General features: G+C 39.0%; 1 protein-coding gene across 1 annotated transcript; it reads left to right on the top strand.

Moving 5' to 3' along the window:
• The first annotated feature begins 8,288 nt into the window (after positions 1 to 8,288).
• ahsa1a (AHA1, activator of heat shock protein ATPase homolog 1a) lies at positions 8,289 to 19,666 on the top strand. Its single transcript, XM_073817099.1, has 9 exons — positions 8,289 to 8,691; positions 10,835 to 11,025; positions 15,950 to 16,032; positions 16,117 to 16,234; positions 16,322 to 16,413; positions 18,269 to 18,394; positions 18,528 to 18,629; positions 18,788 to 18,839; positions 19,423 to 19,666. The coding sequence occupies exons 1-9, from the start codon at positions 8,612 to 8,614 to the stop codon at positions 19,593 to 19,595; spliced, it is 1,017 nt and encodes a 338-aa protein (XP_073673200.1). The 5' UTR covers positions 8,289 to 8,611; the 3' UTR covers positions 19,596 to 19,666.
• The last annotated feature ends 17 nt before the right edge of the window (positions 19,667 to 19,683 follow it).

Genomic DNA, 19,683 nt, shown 5'->3' on the forward strand with positions numbered 1-19,683 from the left:
AATATATCAAAATGTAATTTTTGATTAGTAATATGCATTGCTAAGAACTTAATTTGGACAACTTTAAAGGTGATTTTCTTAGTATTTTGATTTTTTTGCACCCTCAGATTCCAGATTTTCAAATAGATGTATCTCGGCCAAATATTGTCATATCCTAACAAACCATATATCAATAGAAAGCTTATTTATTGAGCTTTCATACGATGTATATATCTCAGTTTTGTACAATTTAACCTTATTACTGGTTTTGTGGTCCAGGGTCACATTTGTCATGTGTGGACTATATTCCATAGGGTTGCACAACATCCCTCTGCTTAGACAGTGACATCACTATTTTGGATCTACCTTTAGTACAAAGTGTGTTGCTGCGTCCCAGTTCGCATAATTATACTATGCCCTTAAAGTATGTACTCTTTTTGTGAAGAAAAAGTACATACTTTTGAGTATGTAGCAGAATAGTAGGCAAGCTTTGGGACATACTACTTCGTCTGTTGCTTAGTTACCTAAATCCTGTCACTGTTTAAATTGCCCTGTCAGTTAATATCATCTACATTTCGTTTAATTTGATTTCCAACCGTATTAGAGAGAAATGAAGAGGCACATTCTTCTACGAGTCTTTTAGGCCGAGAACTTTTCTCGTGTATGCATAATGATGCATTTAAAAGTTAATGACCAAACCATTATAAAAGTTCATAATGTTTCTGTACATGAAATATACCATGGATAACATTAAATAAATATTTTTTATTAGTTTACACATTGATTATTTATCACTAAAACCCCTTTCTCTACCTGTCCGTTGGTCGCGCTTAACCGCCATGTTTGTAGTTTTTTAACATTTTTTATGCGTGTTTGTAGTCCTAATCGGATCCTCGTTCACCGGGCAATGTGTTGTGGGCAAGTTTAGCCGTTAGAGTGTGCATTGATCCACACTTCGTAATCTTAAATTAAGTAGTAGACCATCCGGGAATAATTTGTGTGCATCTGTGTGAAACACGCATGGGAAAAAAGAACGACAGAAAGAACGGCTCCCCCCCAGCCGCGACTCGGCTCCCATCGTTCATGTTTATGAGCCGTTCAAAAGAATCGGTTCGTTCGCGAACGTCACAACTCTAATAGACGTTATGCGCAACATTCTTCCGGGTTCTACAAAACAGCCTTAACTACTTCCGGCTGTCCGCTACTGGTACAGCGAAGATAGGGACGTTCTAAATCACTTAACGTGAAAAACGCTTAACGTGGCTTAAAAAACGACCAGGAAACCCCAAATTTATGTCAAACCTTACTTCTAACAAACACTAACTACTGTCAAAAGAACGAGCCCTTATTCCACAGATAAAGTGAATAATATCACGTTAAGCGTTTTCTCCCCCATGGAAGCCCGTTATAAGGAAACAGCTTAACGTGGTTTAACGTACCTCAACAGCGATCAGGGAAGACCAAATTTATGTCAAATGTTACATTTAATAAACACTTGCTGCTGTCAAAAGAATGAGCTCTTATTCCGCATATAAAGTGAATATATCACGTTAAGCGTCCCCCATAGATAAGGAAATAACGTGGCTTAACGTATATAACATTACAAATTTCTGGAGAAAATGTGATGGTACGCAAAGTTGCTCCAAATTCATGACTTCTTTATTATAATTAAAATTTGACAGAAGGTACGCTAAACCAGCCTGAGTCCATGCACTATGGGGAACGCGTAGCTTGATATTATTCTCTTTATGCTGCTCGTTCTTACAAAATAAGCTGCTGTTAAAAGAATGAGCTCTTATTCAGCGTATAATGTTACGCGTTATTCCCCATAGAAAAAAAAGAAAAACACGTTCTGCTGTCAAAAGAACGAGCAGCATAAAGAGAATAATATCAAGTTACGCGTTCCCCATAGAAGTCCATTATAAAGACTCAGCTTAGCCTGGTTTAGCGTACTTTAACCACGTCTTCTGTCAAATTTTACTTATAATAAAGAAGTCATGAATTTGGACCAACTTTGCGTGCCATCACATTTTCTCCAGAAATTTTTAATGTTTTACGGAAGAGAAAAAAATAGAATATTCATTCTATTCTATTGGGACAATCGACCACACAAAAACGGAGCTGCGGTTGGCAACAATAGATTTATTTTTAAACTCTGCTGCCAAGCAGGGTGGAGAGGGACATCACTGCCTCGAATTGTTTTTGTTATTTCTAGGAAGGGGAAATATATTTGACTCTCATTACAACAGCACAAATCGAGCACAAACAAATGATAGTTTTGGTGAACATTTCTTTTTTTATGCGTGCCAACTTCACCGAGGTCTGCGCAAAGGACTGATCATTACAGACAGCAGGATAAAATGTAGGCTACCTGTCTTAACTTTCATGCTTATTACAAAATTAAACTGAACAAAATTACAATGTTCTCAATTCGTCAAAGCGTCCACGTTAAACTGACTTCTATGTGAAATAATTAACGCTTAACGTGATATTATTCACTGTATATGCTGAATGAGATCTCATTCTTTTGACAGCAGCAAGTGTTAATTATATGTAACATTTGACATAAATTTGTTTTTTCCCAGTCGTTAAGCTTTTTTTGTAATGGAATAGGGGAGCGATTACTTTATATGCTGAATAACAGCAGCAAGTGTTTATTATATGTAACATTTGACATAAATTTGGTCTTCCCTGATCGCTATTGAGGTAAACCACGTTAAGCTGTTTCCTTATAATGGGCTTCTATGGGGGAGAAAACGCTTAACGTGATATTATTCACTTTATCTGTGGAATAAGGGCTCGTTCTTTTGACAGTAGTTAGTGTTTGTTAGAAGTAAGGTTTGACATAAATTTGGGGTTTCCTGGTCGTTTTTTAAGCCACGTTAAGCGTTTTTCACGTTAAGTGTTTTAGAACGTCCCTATCTTCGCTGTACCAGTAGCGGACAGCCGGAAGTAGTTAAGGCTGTTTTGTAGAACCCGGCAGAATCACTGATCTATAATAGAGAACTGGATTGCTCATGACGTCATAAAAGTGAAGCCACCGCGCCGCCATATTAGTATTCCCTAGTATTTGCATACATTCCATTGAATGAATAGGAAACTATACGATTTTATCGAGAAAACATCACATAACAAGTCAGCGTTTTTATACCTAAAGTCTCACTGTACATTTTCACAATGCAAACGTCCTAAGCATGTAAACGGTTAATGTTGGGAATTCCCTCTGCTTATTAAAAATGTACGTTCATAGCCACAGTCGCGTACACCAGATAAACAAACATCATACGATCTCAGTACAGTTATTCACGGTTTATGTCATTTTGTTGTTTATATTCGTACAGTAGACTAACTGCATGTTTCAACAATATTTAACAGTAACGTTATTCATTTTGAAGCAGGTAATGATTTGTTCGTTAAATTAATAATTAATTCAACATACACAGCATTTTACTCAGATGGAAACGGTAATGTTAGTAAATCATTACAGAATTTGCTGATCTGAAGAGTCTGAAATAGATGTTGCTCAATCAGGCACATTAAAAATACACACCATGACTCGGAGAATATACCGCTGACTACAAATGGTACGGACTTAAAGACATTTCAAAGATTTGAATTTCAATATAACAAGCAATGTAGTAACAGAGACTTGTATTGTATTATTTACTGTGTAATCGAATCAATTTCAGATACTAATACCAGATATAAGGTACTGTGTATTATTTCCTGTATAATTAGGTACATAAAGAAATATATTTAGTGTTGGATCAGTTACCTGTTTCTGCAAGTGCGCAGCTGACACGCCCACCAAAACGATTTCAATATATCGCTTATCCAGCCCGAAAAGACCATAAACATTCCAGAAAACATCTTAAGTAAAAATTAATTTACATACACATATCCTAAAAACTAATCCTGTGTGAAAGATACGCTTCAAATCGGGTGATTTTAGGTCGGCAATTTACATGTGACTCAATGGCGCTCTCTGCAGGTAGGGAATAGTAAGATGGCGGATCGAACACTTCCGGTGGCTTCACTGCCTAACGGCAGTTTAGAACGCAATGAGCAATCCAGTCATTATATAGATCAGTGGGCAGAATGTTGCGCATAACGTCTATTAATAATGCAACAACATGAAGAAATCTGCTCTCGACCCCATAGAGAGTCTAAGCCATCTTTCTCTTCTTATTTTATTTCTCTCGCCAACAGCAGGCTTATTAACAGTGCTTAAGTATTTGAAATGCCACGTTCCTCCTCATACACTACTGTGTGCCCCTCCGGCTGTCTGTTTTTGGTGGGTACGGAGCTGCACTCCTCCTGGGATATCACTGCAGTTTGCTGTGCTTGATAGAAACTGCCAAGAACAACAAAGTCAGCATAGGGGTGGGAGACAAATTAGACTGACACAGGAAAACGCCAGTGTGGCTCTCAAAGTCTTCCTTATTGCGGTATAGCAACAAGATTGTAGTTCTCAGATAAACGTGACGTACATCTGATAGTATTCTTATTGAATTAGACTAGTTTATTTTATAATGTTAGCTCTCTAAAAATATATTAGGTAACAATATTTTGTTTGTCTCGTTTGATTAGGAAATATTCAAAATGGTTCATTTTAAATATATAGACTGATTTGAACAATTATGAACATGATTCAGGCTACTTTTTTCATGTATTAATTTTGCATAACATAATGTTATGCACAAAGCGAAACGAAACACCTTTTTCCTGTTCAACTGGTCTGATGGAGTGCATGGGATGCTCACCTGTCAGTTTGCTCTGAATAATTCATTTGATTTCCTATGTTGGAAAATAGTACACGACAAGAAAGTACACTGACAAATATCATTAAAGACATAATTAATGACGTTTTGCATATACACCTCAAGTACACTCTTAAAAATAAAGGTGCTTTAAAAGGTTCTTTATAGCGATGCCATAGAAGAACCATTTTTGGTAGGAACCATTCAGTCAAAGGTTCTTTAAAGAACCATCTGTTTCTTATTTTTATCATCTGAAGAACCTTCTTTCACCACAAAGAACCTTTTGTGAAACAGAAAGGTTATTCAGATGTTAAAGATTCTTTATGGAACCATTTAAACAAAAAGGTTTTTCTATGGCACCGTGAAGCACCTTTATTTTAAAGAGTGTATCAGAGCATTAGTGTTAAGGTTATAAAATAATCTTGTAGTCCTTAACCACAGTAGCCTAAACTCATTCTGATAAACTTTTTCTGATATGATAAACTTGTATGTCGAATGTAGGTCAGTTCCGTTTATTTTACTTAAAGGGACAGTTCACAAAAAATTAATTTCTTGTTGCTTCATAAAATTAAGGTTGATCCACTGATGTCACATGGACTATTTTGTAGATGTTTTGGCACCTTTCTGGACCTTGAACTTGGAGGACCCTTGCTGTCTATGCAGGGTCAGAAAGATCTCAGATTTCCTAAAAAAAAATATCTTAATTTGTGTTCCAACGATGAACGAAGGTCTTACGGGTTTGGAATGACATGATGAAGGTGAGTAATTAATGACAGAATTTTTTATTTTTGGGTGAACTATGCCTTTAATGGCAGATGCTAACAGGCCATTTACTCCAAAGGATGATCAGGTGTGTTCCTTTGAAAGCATCAAAAGCAAGATCTCTAATTTTATGACAGTGTGAGTCAGTCAAATGCCAATAATTGGAGAATCACGGCATTTTCTAAAACAACAGCATGCCATATTGAAGGCCAGGGGATCAAAGATCAGTCAGCGTTCTTTACCTTAGCTCCACCTGCTGGACATACACATGTACTGACGACTAAAAGTGAATCTGTCCGTTTTAGAGAAGTTCAGAATAAAACTTCCTGATAATCTCACCCTTATGTAATCCTAGATGTTAATGTGTGTCTTTCTTCAGTCGCAAAGAAATTAAGGTTTTGAGGAAAACATTCCAGGATTTTTCTTCATATAGTGGACTTCTGTGGTGGCCAACAGTTTGAAGGTCCAAATTGCAGTTTTAATGCAGCTTCAAAGCGCTCTACATTATCCCTGCCGAGGAATAAGGGTCTTGTCTAGTCAAACTTTTTAATCACAAAAGGTTGTCTTGCACCAGCCCAACCTTGCGCATTATGTATTAATGTTGGAAAGGTCAAGGGTTTAAGTAGATGGAAGTACCAGCCCAGTGTTTACAAAGCGACCATGCAAAGAAAGTCAAACGCCCTTTACAAAAAAATTATGTCGGACGATTTGGAAGTTGGAGGAGAAAATGAGATGGAGTCTTTCTACCCTACTTTTTTGAACCAAATTACACACACGCAGAACTAATTGTGCATGACCTTCACAAAGTGATTCTGAAATGTGTGAAGATACACATCGCAGAGCTACTGCAAGACAAACATTTGTGGTTAAAAAGTATATAAATATTAATTTTTTGGACAGTTTTGCAGGATAAGACCCGTATTCCTTTGAGGCTGCATTGAAGCTACCTTCAAACTGTTGGCCACCACTGAAATCCACTATATGGAGAAAAATCCTGGAATGTTAATTTCTTTGTGACTGAAGAAAGACATGAACATCTTGGATGAAATGGGGGTGTGTAAATTATCGTTCTGAAATTTTCATTCTGGAAGTGAACTTCTCCTTCAAAGAAAAATCGCAGTATCATTCTGCATTTTCCCACATATCTAATTTTCACACTTGTATTGGGATCATCCAATACCAGAAAATTACAGAATTCTTTGAAAAGAAAATAGATTAATTTTTAAGTAGGGTAATATAAATATGGTTTCAGTGTTTCACTCCTCTAGGAAACTTTACCATAGTTTGTTTAGCAAAGTAATCATATAAGTTCAACCATTGGTAGGTCTTCATTTCAATGGTTTCAAATGTTGCAAAATATGAATGGTTATTTAGGTCATTCTACAGAAACGTCCACTTTAGTTATGGCAAGATGTCTTAAAATGTATTTCTTTTTTTAACTTTTAAACTTAGACCAAATTATTAGATGACCTTTTGACTTCATGAATACACATAAATGACAGCTTAATGATTTTTAAAAATGTTGTACATTCATTTATCCATAAGGAAGGTATCACCAGTGACAACTTTCATGAAAAATGCATTTTACAAAATGGCTGCTGCTAGTTGCCAATCATGGTATACTTACTAAATTAAGTAGTTTTATCCATTTGTACTTTTTTTTTTTTTTACAATTCCCTAACAATAAAGTAGGTCACACCAGTGACGTCAACTAAAAGCTTCATATGAAATCAGGAGATAAATGAGAAAATTTCTGATAATTGAAAAGAGACAGTGGACTTATCATGGGCTTGCCTTCATAGATCTTCAGGAAATAGGAAGGAGGAAGTTGAGTGAAGTCATCAGTGTGATTTTTTTATTCCAAAATAAAATACTTTTGTTAAACGGTAATACCAGTGACAGCTTCAGGGGACCACTGTTTTCATTATATATTTTATAATATTTATTTGGTATTTTGTTTTGTATGCCATTTACATGATATATTTGATAGTTATGAATAGACTTTTGTATTTTAAATGGTTGAAAATCCTGTTTTTGACCTCAAAATAAAGCACTTTCCCTCTGTACATGGCTGTGGGGACAAGCGGTTTTGTGGTACTTGGAATTCTATATAATTAATAAAAAAATAATAATAATGCCAAGTTGATGTAACCCTAATGTGTATTTTTAATTGTAATATTTCTGTAAAGTCTAGGGACAGAAAAGTAGACGTTTCTGTAGAATAAACCATTTATGAAAAATAGCAGATTAAGCATATGGAATTATATACTGCCGCAAATAGTAAAAAGGTTGTTTTACTAAAACATTCTTTAATATCATTTCTATTAAATCTTGATATGGAATATATTTGTAAATATGTATTTGTAATAAAGTTACAACCTATATTATAACCAAGTACTTATTAAAAGTATAATCAAATACATGTGCTTTAGTATGTTAGTTGACATCAAAAACCATCAAAAAAGCTTGACAAAAGATTGTTAAAACATAATTATTTAAAAGGTACTTTAAAAATAATAATTTGACATTATAATATGATATTAAAACCTTAAAGTGCATTTTTTTAATATAGCCTATACTTTCAAGATATTAAGTACAATAAATGCACTTTCAAAACAATTAAACACTCTTCTTGTCCTCAGAGGGAGCTCAAACCAGTTGAGAAATTAGATTTATGGTTGGTAGTCGAAAATTGCGATTTTCCTACTGAGGTAATGAGGATCTCTGGCCAAGAAGGTCCGCAAGTTTCTAGAGGAAGCTTCTTCACCCAGTTCCGGTTCTGGGACTTTCTATGGGGGCTTAATAAAGGTCTTGGGAGACAGCTGCCGGCTAGTTAAGCGGACAACTAACCTCTCGACTTCTCCTTGCCTCCTTCGGATTTCGCCGTCCTCAAGAGTTTTGTTTTGTGCGTTTTATAGTATAAAACTGCTTTTTCCGTCCTTCATGAATATTTATGCTTCTTCGTCGACGCAGCAAATCAGCTGAGCTCTTCCTGCATACGTTTATTCTGTAATTCACGAATTTACATCTGTCAATCACTGCGCTTCTATCCTGCATCCGCGGTATATCGGAACATCTCAGTTCTTTTAAATCATCTAAATAATTCTGTCATGGCCAAATGGGGAGAGGGAGACCCGCGCTGGATTGTCGAAGAAAGAGCAGACGCGACAAATGTCAATAACTGGCACTGGTACGTAACACGTGCGTGTTCTCCACTTGGCAACTGTGTAAACCATAAGTTTTTGTTCCCCTTTGTGTTACATTACGGTGCTCCTAAAATCGCCGTGGGACTGATAGGAAGTGTCTCTTAATGTATGAAATTCTATTTTCCAACATACGGACGTTTAATATTTATTCATCTAGATGTTGGGTTAAAATCCATAAATGTATGTATGAAATTGTAGAAATTTTACATCGAGCATAGCATGTCACCTCACTTAAAACTTATAAAACTGCTTTATATTTTACATATACTGCCTACTTGTGATTCTTACAGACATTAGGTTAGTTTTTCCAGTGTTTGCAGAAGCCTCTGGAATGTCCTGTGAATGAATGTGAGGGGTTGGCGCAGTCTATTTTTGGAAGTAGCTACATGAATGTGAGACAGAATTATACTCAGGGTGTTCTGATGAAAAGCAAACTGAGTACGGCTTTTGAACTGTCTTACTTTAAATTTGTAAAATGTTACTTATCTGTAATCTATATTTTATATATATTCTACAGAACTGGTTCAAAGTCAGAGTTGGAAACGTCTTGAAAAAGGTGTCTTTATCCACAAATTTTGTATGTATGCAAATGGTATAATATCCAAGGTACACATTTCTAGTAATTGTGCAGTTAATTCTCATATTGTATTTTCAGAAAGTTTTGAAATATTTGTCCTCTCTACCGAAACGGTAATAAAAATTTAATTAGAAGGGTTATATTGACCTGTTAAGATTTTGCTTACATCTTATTTGTAAATGTTTCAGAGGTAAATCTATAACAATTACATTTGATATTTCAAGTGTGATTTATGAGAATTGTTCTATTTTGAATCCAGTTTTTCTTTGTAAAAGGCAAAAAGTTGATCATACTGATTTCAAAGGTAAGGATTCATTAGTTTGAATATACATTGAATCAAAAACCATCATAACAGCTTAGCTGATCATTTAATATTTTTATTTTTGACTAAAACATCCCATGTTTTGGTCCTGACATCACATTTTTGGTAGTTACAGTAATGTTTTGGTAGTGACCACTTCACATTACAGAATTTTAACCCACATAAAAAACACTACTAAAACATACTAATATACTAAAAAATGAAAAAGATTAGTTTATTTCCCTCCAAAAAAAAAGTGTTCCCTTTTGTCACTACTGAAACAATGATGACATGTTTCGGTCGTGACAATAGTGACAATTATGGGATAACACCCAAAAAAAAAAAAAAAATGTCACAACTGAAACGTCACCAAATGTTTTGGTCGTATCTGTTTCGGTAGTAATAATTTTAGATACTTTTGAACCTAGCTCAAAGATGCTAATCAGCACATGGCTAGCTAGCACAGTTCTGAACAGTTGTACACATATAAAAACTAAATGTTTTGGAATACCTCATAAAAAGTGTTTAATTCTAGAAAAATGGTGTTTATTAGTGACATTCTTTAAAGATACACAAATATTTTTCATACTTTTTAACACGTTTACCTCAAAATGATGGGGCCTATCTACTTGCCTTGTAGCTATGAGAGAGAGGGACACATAAATATTTCCTGATCATAAATGTAGGGGTCAGTAGTTAAAATCAGTCTCAGCCAATGGACTAAAACATACACTGTGTTGGTAGTGAGATGAAAATGTGGGACACATTTTTTTTACATAAAGTTTTAGAATTTGTAATAATTTATAAAAGAAAATATATAATAAATATTTTTTTTTAACTTCACCTTAAAAAAAATCAACAACAATGGAATAAAATGCAAAAGTTGAAATTTAGAGGTTAGGGTTCTCTACAGCCACCTCCAAATTGAAAGTAACCACTAAAGGATGATTTTATATATATTAAGCTTACTGATATTTTAAATATTATTTTGCGTTTCAATAGACAATGAAAGGAACTTAGTAAACATCTAAGATTTAAATATTTTTTTAAATGTGTTTTTTGCTTGTGGGACAGCAGTTTGGACCAATTCTGCAGAATGGCCCAAATATGCACATTTACTCCACTATAGAATTTGGAAAAACTTCAATGAGTAGTAGTTGCGTAGTTCTCTTTTGAAATATACAGAGTACATGTTAATTCTATCAAAAACTATTTATAAAAATATTTCTTTTTCCTAATCTTATTACAGGACAGAGAGAGATGTCACAAGCTGGTCTCAAGATGCAATAAATGGCCTCCTTCTTGGGATTCGTGTAGAGGGCGAAGCAGGCTCATGTGAGATCACAGATGTCAGCAATATAGATGGCGAGGCCTCTATCAACAACCGCAAAGGAAAACTCATCTACTTCTATGAGTGGGTTGTTAAAGCCTCATGGACTGGTGAGTCAAAGTTCTGTTTCATTCCTCCTGACCGCCAGAGGCGGTGCTTAGCACTAGTGGATAATCGCTGCGCAAGCTAGATAGGTCGAGAAGAAATACCAACAAAGTCATGTAATGACGTAGACCGAGATGCAAGGATATAAACCACCGCAGCTCGGCACCCAGCCTCTTTCGCTTTCTCGCTTATGATAGGTTGTTGATTAGCGCTGTTCCGTGCAGCTTACCTGAGTTGCGAGGACTCGCCCTCCTTAGCTGTGACAGCGCGTTCTGCACTATCATCGGATATTATTGGATATTTCGGATCCTTTTTTTCTTCATTTACGTGAGTATACATTTACATTTGATTGTGGTGTCGGCGATACCCTGTGCTTCACGGTACTATCCGGTGGCTGGTTTCGACCGCACTTAGGTAGCGTTTTCCCGCTGACCTATATATATTTGAATTGTCGCATATTTGTCGTCGTACAAGCTTCATTTGCCCCGCGGTTCTATCCGAAGGCAGCTCTGATATTCAAGTGCGATTCCTCTCACTTAATCTTTCGGTTCTATCCGAAGATATTATCAAGGCCTGATCTCCTGTGCGTTTATTTGATCAGTTTTGAGTTCCTACAGTGCTACCGAGGACCTGTTTTTTGACTGAGTCATGGCTCACAGCTCTCATATCGCCAGCTCTCCACCGAGCTGCAAACTGTGCCCAAACACACTACTTCCCGATGACGGACACGATCGTTGTGCATCGTGCTTGGGGATTCAGCATCTGAAAGAAGCATTGACTGACCCGTGTTTGAATTGTGCTATGTTGCCGCTATCAGAAAGACAGCTTCGTCTTGCAGAGCTAGACCATAACACGTCTGCTAGCCTTGCACAGTCGCATTCAGCGCCACAGCGTGCTCAAAAACGTCGCGCATCAGCGGCTGCTGGTGCACCGCCGACTAAAAAGAAATCTTCACCACAGACAGAAACTTCGCTGTCGAAGACTGTCGCTACTCTCTCCTCAGAGATGGCAGAGTTGAAACGTCTTCTTCAGTCATTACAACCCCCGGTGTCAGCCGCGCCTATCGAGGACGCTTCAATGAACGAGTTTGATTTCCAACCACCAGATACTGTCGATTTAGACGTTCTATCCATGAGCGCATCTAATTCACATTTCCTTGATGAAGCATTGGTGGAACCTGCTGACTCTATTGGAGTTGGTCGGGCACCTGAAATTGAACAGCCGGTGGCAGCTTTGGTGGTATCACCAGATGAAGCGCTTCGAGGCAATGTCCGCTGCCCAAGCGCCCAATGTAATCGTACTGACACGTTATTGAAAAGAGCATACGAGTCTGTAGCTTACATAACTCGGGCAGAAAATACTGTTTGCCAGCTGCTGCTTGCCTGTAACACCACATTAGAGTCTGTGAATGTTGACCCCTCTGTATCTCAGTTCTTACAGACTGCCCTATTGACTATAGGTCATGTGACGCGTGAACTTGGGACGCTTTCGGCAACCCTTCTAACGGCCCGACGCCAGGTATGGCTCGCTCAGGCAAGGTTGTCTGAAGATTGTAAGAAGACGCTGAGGGAACTTCCAATTGTGCCAGGACATCTCTTTGGCTCCAATGTTTCTGAACTATTAGAAAAGAGAATGAAGTTGTCAGAGGCCACCCGTCAGTTAACCCAGGCCCCACGGGCTCCTTCTTTTAGGACGCCATTGACGCCAGCTCACCCACGCTACTCAAGCTTAGAGCAGCGGATGCGTCATCATGGTGGTCCTCAACTTCAGACGTCACAGCGACACAGAGTGACCGAAGAGGCTCAGTCACGTCGCCCTTTTCCCCGTCACAATCAAGGGGGGCCACGTCATCGTCCCCCCAAAGGTTCAAAGGGCAGAAACCAGAAACCCTGAAGCTTCGGGGCTGGCAGTCGGTCGTTTCACTGCACAACATCTACATTATTGGGAAACATCAACATCCGACCCCTGGGTTCTGACGACTCTGAACAGGGGATACACATTGCAGTTCCGACGTCGGCCTCCAAAGTTTTCAGGAATTCTTCCGACAGTCGTCAAAGATGTAACCAGTTCAATGGCCCTTTCCATGGAAATTCATTCGCTGTTGTTGAAAGAAGCCATAGAGAAAGTTCCCCCTCTCAGACAGAGGGACGGTTTTTACTCCACGTACTTCCTTGTTCCAAAAAAGGATGGCGGGTTCCGACCAATTCTGGATCTTCGACGCCTCAATGTGTTCCTAAAGGGTCTTCATTTTCGGATGTTACACACAGTCGACGTTCTTCGGTCTGTGATGAAAGGAGACTGGTTTGTAAGTGTGGACTTGAGGGATGCTTACTTCCATGTTCCTTTTGCTCCCCACCACAGGAAGTTCCTAAGATTCAGTTTTCTGGGTCAAGTCTATCAGTTCCGAGTCCTGCCATTCGGTCTGTCTCTTGCTCCTCGTGTTTTTACGAGGTGTGTGAGTGCAGCTCTATCTCCTCTTTGGTCCAAGGGCATGAGGATTCTGCCTTACTTGGACGATTGGCTACTCTGCGCCCCAACGAGATTGCATGCTCTACGCGATACCAGGATTGTTCTGGAGCATATGCAGAAGCTAGGCCTTACTGTGAACGAGACAAAAAGTCATTTGGTCCCAGAGCAGACCATAACCTTTATAGGAATGACACTCAATTCTGTCACAATGTCTGCCACACTGTCTCACACTCGGACCGTCAGTATTCTTCAGTTGTTGACTCGTTTCTGTCTGAGGGCAAGGATACCTTATGGGGTTCTTTTACAACTGATGGGGATGTTAGCGGCCGCCACATCCGTGATTCCCTTAGGGTTACTTCACCTCAGGCCTCTTCAGAGGTGGAGCAACAGCTTAAGGCTAGACTCAACAAGGCATCGCCGTCGCATGATTGTTGTTTCTTCCGCTTGTGTCAGAGCACTGAAACCCTGGAGACGGGTGACATTTCTGAGGGCTGGAGTGTCACTAGGAGTGGTACCTTCTCGTCGGGAAGTGATCACAACCGATGCTTCACTAACAGGATGGGGGGCAACATGGAACCAGAGGGGGATCGGTGGCCACTGGTCAACAAAGGAGGCTTTCGAACATATCAATGTTCTGGAACTGAAGGCAGTGTATCTAGCGCTACAACACTTTTTGCCAAATCTGTTAGGCCGCCATGTACTTGTCCGGTCCGACAACACGTCCACAGTCTTTCATTTGAATCACCAGGGCGGCACCCGGTCTCTTGCGTCCTTACAACTAACTCGCAAGATTCTCAAATGGTCTCAAGGCCGACTGGCTTCATTAAAAGCAGTTTATCTTCCAGGCTCGGACAATCAAGTGGCGGATGCTCTGTCCAGGGATCTGCTACTTCCGGGCGAATGGAGGCTTCACCCGGATGTGGTGCAGCTGATTTGGCAACGGTTCGGCAAGGCAGAGGTCGTTTTGTTTGCCTCGGAGCTAACCACGCATTGCCGTTGGTGGTTTGCGAGGACGGAGGCATCCAGCCCGTTGGGACAGGATGCGTTGGCTCACGAATGGCCGAACTGCCTATTGTACGCATTCCCTCGCGGCTCGTTGGAGGCTCGTTGGAGGATTTTTTCATCTTGGTGTGGGGATCAAGGACTTGACCCAGTTCATTGTTCTGTGCCAAAAGTATTGAGTTTTTTACAGCATCTCTTGGATGACAACAAGGCGGCTTCTACCATAAAAGTTTATGTTGCTGCCATCTCTACTTATCATACCCCGGTCGATGGTGCATCCTTGGGGTCTCACAACCTTGTATGTAGTTTTCTGAAGGGAGCAAGGCGTTTAAAGCCTGTTCGTTCTACTCCCTTTCCTGTTTGGGACTTGCCGCTTGTTCTAGAGTTTCTTTGTACACCACAGTTTGAACCATTGGAGGTTGTGGATATTAAGTTTCTGTCCTTGAAAGTGTCTTTTCTGTTAGCCATTGCTTCTGCTAAACGTGTTGGTGAGCTTCATGCCCTGTCAGTGAGTCAGTCATGCTTACGCTGGTTACCAGAGGATTCTGGGGTCATTCTTCGGCCTAATCCAGCTTTCCTTCCTAAGGTCTTGTCACCTCAATTTGTAAACCAGTCTATTCATCTGGCTGCATTTCAATCTGCTCATTCTCCCTCCGATACAGGTGGTGGGAGGTCTCATCTGCTGTGTCCTGTACGGGCTTTGAGGGCCTATGTGAAGTCTTCTGCTTCTTTCAGACGAACAGATCAGTTATTCGTCTGTTATGTTGAGGTACGCAAAGGCGCTCCTTTGTCTAAGCAAAGGCTAGCACGCTGGATTGTGGAGGTGATAAAGTTAGCGTATAGCCATTCTAACCAACCTTTACCAGTGGGTGTTACTTGTCACTCTACTAGGGCTGTCTCTTCATCTTGGACCACTTTACGCGGAATTTCCTTGGCGGAGGTCTGTGCAGCTGCTACCTGGTCCTCTCCATGTACGTTTGCACGATTCTACAAGGTCAACGTGGCTGCTTCCCATGATGTGAGTTCTGCAGTCCTTCTGGAGCATCTTTGATGCAGGTGGGTGGCATTCCTCATGACTATGTTGGTACGTGTCATCCACTAGTGCTAAGCACCGCCTCTGGCGGTCAGGAGGAATGAAACAGAACGCTAGTTACGTATGTAACTGTGGTTCTGTGAATTCCGGATGACCGCCAGAGTTTTTCGTCATTCGGAATGCGCGAGAAAGCATTCCAAGGCTGGGTGCCGAGCTGCGGTGGTTTATATCCTTGCATCTCGGTCTACGTCATTACATGACTTTGTTGGTATTTCTTCTCGACCTATCTAGCTTGCGCAGCGATTATCCACTAGTGCTAAGCACCGCCTCTGGCGGTCATCCGGAATTCACAGAACCACAGTTACATAATTGAACGTACTGGTGAAATCAAAGACATGTTGTTGTTTTTTTTATCTTGAGTGTAGGTACAAATAAAATGGGAATCAAATATAAAGGCATTGTGGAAATACCAAATCTCTCTGATGAAAATGACATGGATGACTTAGATGTAAGTGAACCCCTCTTCCAATAAAAGACTATGTCTACAAAGGAGCATGCTGAATGAAAATCTAACTTGTGTTTGTTTGTACAGATTTCTGTTACACTTTGTAAAGACCAGCCAAGCACACCTCTGACTGACCTCATGAGGAAGGAGGGAGTCAAGAAAATCAGAATGGCACTGGGCAACTACGTCAAACATCTTAAAACAGGTGATGGCTCTAAAACCTCATCTATTAGTAATTTCTGCTTTGTTTTATTTGTGCAGTTCATCATGTTCTTGTAACTTGTTTTTACAGAGTTCGCTCAGGGTATGATTTTACCCACAGATAAAGCTCTTAACGAACAGAACGAGGAGACACAGGCCAAGGTCAAAGTAGACAAAACCCAAGTAAGTTCTCGTTAATTTTTCTGGTAGCACAAATATATGATATATGATAATATGGTAATATATGATATATGATAATACAGTATGCTGGTCATACATTCACCCTGTATTTGGAATCAAGTGATATTTGTGCACCTAAACATGAGTATACAGTCAAGCCTGAAATTAAATAATCCTTCCTAGCTTCCTATAATTGCTGACCAGCTTTTTGCATGTCTCCACTGGTATTTTTGCCCATTCATCTTTAGCGATGAGCTCCAACTCTTTCAGGTTGGAGGGTCTCCTTGCATCCCCCTGATCTTTAGCTCCCTCCACAGATTCTCAATTGGATTTAAGTCAGGACTCTGGCTGGGCCACTGCAAAACGTTAATGTTTTTGTCTGCTAACCATTTCTTCACCATTTTTGTTTTTTTTGTTGTTGTCGTGCTGAAATGTCCACTGGTGCCCAAGGCCAAGTGTCTCTGCAGACTGCCTGATGTTGTTGTTGAGAATTTTGATGTATTGCTCCTTTTTCATGGTGCCGTTTACTAGGGCTGGGCGGTATGACGGTATATATCGTTACCGCGGAATGAAATGTGTACCGAAAAAAAAAATATTCCGTGTATACCGCGAAATGTAAATAAGTGGGCATGGCCAACTCACGTGCAGCACGTGTGAGGCTGAGACTGGTCAAACCGTTGAATGCAAGACTGAAGGATACGCTGGGAGGTTGTAAAAACATGGAAAAGGAGAAACGAGTCCTTTTCTTTTCTTAAATATTCAAGCTTATTTATTATATAAAGCCCTTTTGTACATTGGAATAACTACCTATATAAAAAACCATATCATGAAAGATATCGTTACCGTGAAATAAAATTTCTCATACCGTGAAATAAAATTTTGGTCATACCGCCCAGCCCTACCGTTTACTGTGATTAGGTTCCCTGGTCCACCGGCTGAAAAACACCCCCAAAACATTAGGTTCCACCACCATATTTGACAGTGGGGATGGTGTTCTTAGGGTTGAAGGCTTCTCCTTTTTTACGCCAAATAGAGGCTACATCACTGTGGCCAAACAATTCAATTTTTGTTTTATCTGACCATAAAACAGAAGACAAGAAGTCTTCTTTTTTGTCCAGATGAGCATTTGCAAAGGCCAAGCGGGCTTTTTTTCCAAGTGTGCCTTATCTGGAGAAGTGGTGTCCTCCTTGGTCTGCGTCCGTGGAACCCAGCGGTGTTCAGTGTCCGTTGGACTGTCTGCTTTGAGATGTTGCCACCAGCAGAGCCCAGATTCATCAGGATGGCCTTGGTGGTGATCCTTGGATTCTTTTTTACCTCTCTTACTATCCTCCTGGCCAGCACAGGTGTCACTTTTGGCTTTCGACCACATCCTCTGAGATTTTTCACAGTGCAGAACGTCTTGTATTTTTTAATAATACTTTGCACTGTAGCCACTGGAATTTCAAAACATTTAGATATGGTCTTATAGCCCTTCCCTGACTTGTGAGCAGCCACAATGTGCAGCCGCAGGTCCTCAGTGAGCTCCTTTGTCTTAGCCATGACTGTCCACAAACCAACAGCAAAGAACTTCTGTTTTTCACCTGTTGAGTTGATTAAAACAGCTGTTCCCAATGAATCAGGATCATTATGATGCTTTAGAACAACTTGGACTGTTTGGAAAGGTATAGAACTTTGGATTTTTCCATAGACTGACAGTTTGCAAAGGGTATGAATAATTTTGGACATGCCACTTTTTGTTTAAATGTAAATAAAAGCTGAGAAATGTTTTTTTTTCCACAATGATGCCTCTTGTACATCATCTTATCATCTTTTGGGAGAAGCCATTGGCTTGACTGTATATGTTTTGGTCCACCCACAGATTGGATCCTCCACAACAAAAAACCCTCCCAACACTGGAGTTAGAATTTCAACAGTGTCTTTAACGATGAAAGACACCTTCCTTACCTCACCAGAAGAGTTGTACAGAGTTTTCCTAAAACAAGAGGTCAGAATCAAACTCCTCCCTACAAAATGCAATCAAAACAAAAAAATGTGTATTCACTTTTGTGTATATATGCTTTTGTGCATAGGTTATTTAATGTTATTCTCAATTGTTCGTTGTCTTTTCATGTTTGTAGATGGTACAAGCATTTACACACCTTGCTGCTTTTGTGGATGGGTGCACAGGTGGCAAATTTCGGCTGATGGAAGGAAATGTTCATGGGGAGTTTGCAGAACTGGTGAGAATGAACTTCATATGATGATTTTAAAAAATGCTAAATGGATTCATTTGGTTTGATTGATTTCTCTGATGAGAATTTCACTTTGTACAGTATGTTTCTCTAATGAAACATAATTTTTAAAATAGATTTTTTTTAAATTGCCCATTTCTCTTTAGATTCCAGACCAAAAAATTGTCATGAAATGGAGGTTTTCAAGTTGGCCAGCTGGTATGGTTTATTTATTTATTGTATATATTCATGTAGTCGTATAAATAGAATTAGATTCTATTATTCTGTTTTGAATAAATGCTGTTCTTTTTAACTTTTTATTCCTTAAAAAATCTTGAAAAAGAATAAAAATTTTAAGCACAACTGTTTCCAATATTGATAATAAAAGTAAAAAAATAAATAATCAGCATATTAGAATGATTTCTGAAGCATCATGTAACACTGAAAACTGGAGTAATGGCTGATGAAAATTCAGCTTTGCATCACAAGAATAAATTATATTTTGAAATACATTAAAATAAAAAAACGTTATTTTTAACTGTAATATTTCACAATATTACTGTTTATTATATTTCTTATGTTTCAGTATTGTTGATAAAGTAAATGCAGCCTTGTTGAGCTTAAAATAATTATTTAAAAGACATTAAAAATCTTACTGATCCCAAACTTTTGAACAGCAGTGTATATTAAGTAATGAATGAATGTTTTGCTCATTGTTGATTGTTTATGGCTAGTATTCATCATTGTTGTTGGATCTGTTTGCTTTAATCATACTTATGATTTCTTTCTAACTCTCTTTCAGGACATGCAGCAACTGTCATTTTAAATTTCATCAATAAAGGCAGTGAGACAGAGCTTATTATGGAGGCCAGAGGAGTTCCCAGCAATGATGAGGAAAGAATGAAAGAGGGCTGGCAGAGATACTACTTTGATGCCATTAAACAGACATTTGGTTATGGAGCACGACTCTGCTGAGCCAAAGCTCATGTTATGCCATGCCAGAAACTCGGGACATAATACAAATAAACTAAAAAGAAAAAAGACAACATGTGCAACTTGCTGT

The sequence above is a fragment of the Garra rufa genome, chromosome 13, assembly GCF_049309525.1.
Source record: "Garra rufa chromosome 13, GarRuf1.0, whole genome shotgun sequence".
NCBI lineage: Eukaryota > Metazoa > Chordata > Actinopteri > Cypriniformes > Cyprinidae > Garra > Garra rufa.